Raw genomic sequence first — 1,207 nt, 5'->3', positions numbered from 1 at the left:
AGACCAGAACCCGTCCTGCAGGTCTGATGGCTCCACCTGCCGGTCAGGTTTAATCTTGGTCTATGATAAGGTTAAAAATGGCCGCCGCCCCTCCCCTCCTGTCTACCAGAAAACCCTGAGGAGGAGTCAGGGTGGAGATAACAGCAGGGTGGGTGGTACCTGAAGGTGTCCTCCATGTGGAGCCCAGACCCCGAACGCCCCACAGCAGTACTGGGACTCTGTTTACTGGTGGGATGTGATATTTAGGAGTTTAATGAGCTTTATCTTCATCATCTTCAGTTTGAACTTCCAGGGAGCAGAACCAACCAGAATCATCCTAATTTAGCAAAACTGTTCTGCTGGTGGTCCGGACCAGTCTGGATCCAGTCCTCCCACCTCCTGCTCTCCTAACCTGGTTCCTGTGGTTCCTTTCTCCCAGTTCCGCCTCAGTTCCTGAACTACCCGACCAACACCTTCGCCTACGAGTCCACCGACATCGAGCTGGAGTGCGCCGTGACGGGAAACCCGCTGCCGGCCGTCCGCTGGATGAAAAACGGGGAGGAGGTCATTCCCAGCGACTACTTCCAGATCGTGGTGAGTTCCACGGAAAACGCTCCAGAACCCCCACCCCCCCACCACCACCACCTTTTAATAAAAAGCTACATTTGAAAGGACAGCAGGTTTTCTGAAAGAGTCGACAAAGTGGACTCGTCTGGACCTGGAAGATGAACCATCTGAACTTTGCTGCAAGTGGAAATAAAACCACATTTAGAGACAAATTCACTTTGAATTTTTTCTAAACGTCTTAAATCAGATTCTGCTCTGAATTTAGAGCAGCATCTGATTCAAAGTCAGTCTAGGTTGATCCAGATCCAGGTCTTGATTCAGATCTGGGTCCACATTGGGGTTCAGATCCAGTTTTTTTATCCAAATCCAATTCAGATCCAGATCCTGATCCAGGTCCAGATTTCTCTCAGGTCTGTTTTAGTCTCATCAGGAGTTTTATTGAACTAATCGTCGACTGAAGCTGTGATTAAGACCTTAAAGTGGATCGGTCCTGATCTCCAGGTTTCCTCCTGGTCTTCTAGAACCAGAACCAGTATCAGCAGCAGGTGATCCAATGAGCCGAACCCGTAACCATTAAACCTCCTACTGACCATTAGAGGATTTAGTTGTTTCTGAGGAAAGAATAAAAGAAACGGACCAATCTGGACTCGGCTGGTTTAAA

General features: G+C 48.7%; 1 protein-coding gene across 1 annotated transcript in view; it reads left to right on the top strand.

Annotated features, from left to right (window-relative positions):
* The window catches only part of LOC107101155 (netrin receptor DCC-like), a 46,844-nt gene that overhangs the window by 8,489 nt on the left and 37,148 nt on the right, over positions 1-1,207 (top strand). The window contains exon 2 of the mRNA XM_015399946.1: positions 419-573. Coding sequence (XP_015255432.1) covers positions 419-573 — 155 coding nt within the window. The remainder of the gene's footprint in view (positions 1-418; positions 574-1,207) is intronic.

The sequence above is a fragment of the Cyprinodon variegatus genome, unplaced genomic scaffold, assembly GCF_000732505.1.
Source record: "Cyprinodon variegatus isolate N-32 unplaced genomic scaffold, C_variegatus-1.0 Scaffold1060, whole genome shotgun sequence".
Lineage (NCBI taxonomy): Eukaryota > Metazoa > Chordata > Actinopteri > Cyprinodontiformes > Cyprinodontidae > Cyprinodon > Cyprinodon variegatus.
This window is presented reverse-complemented; position numbering and strand designations above follow the sequence as displayed.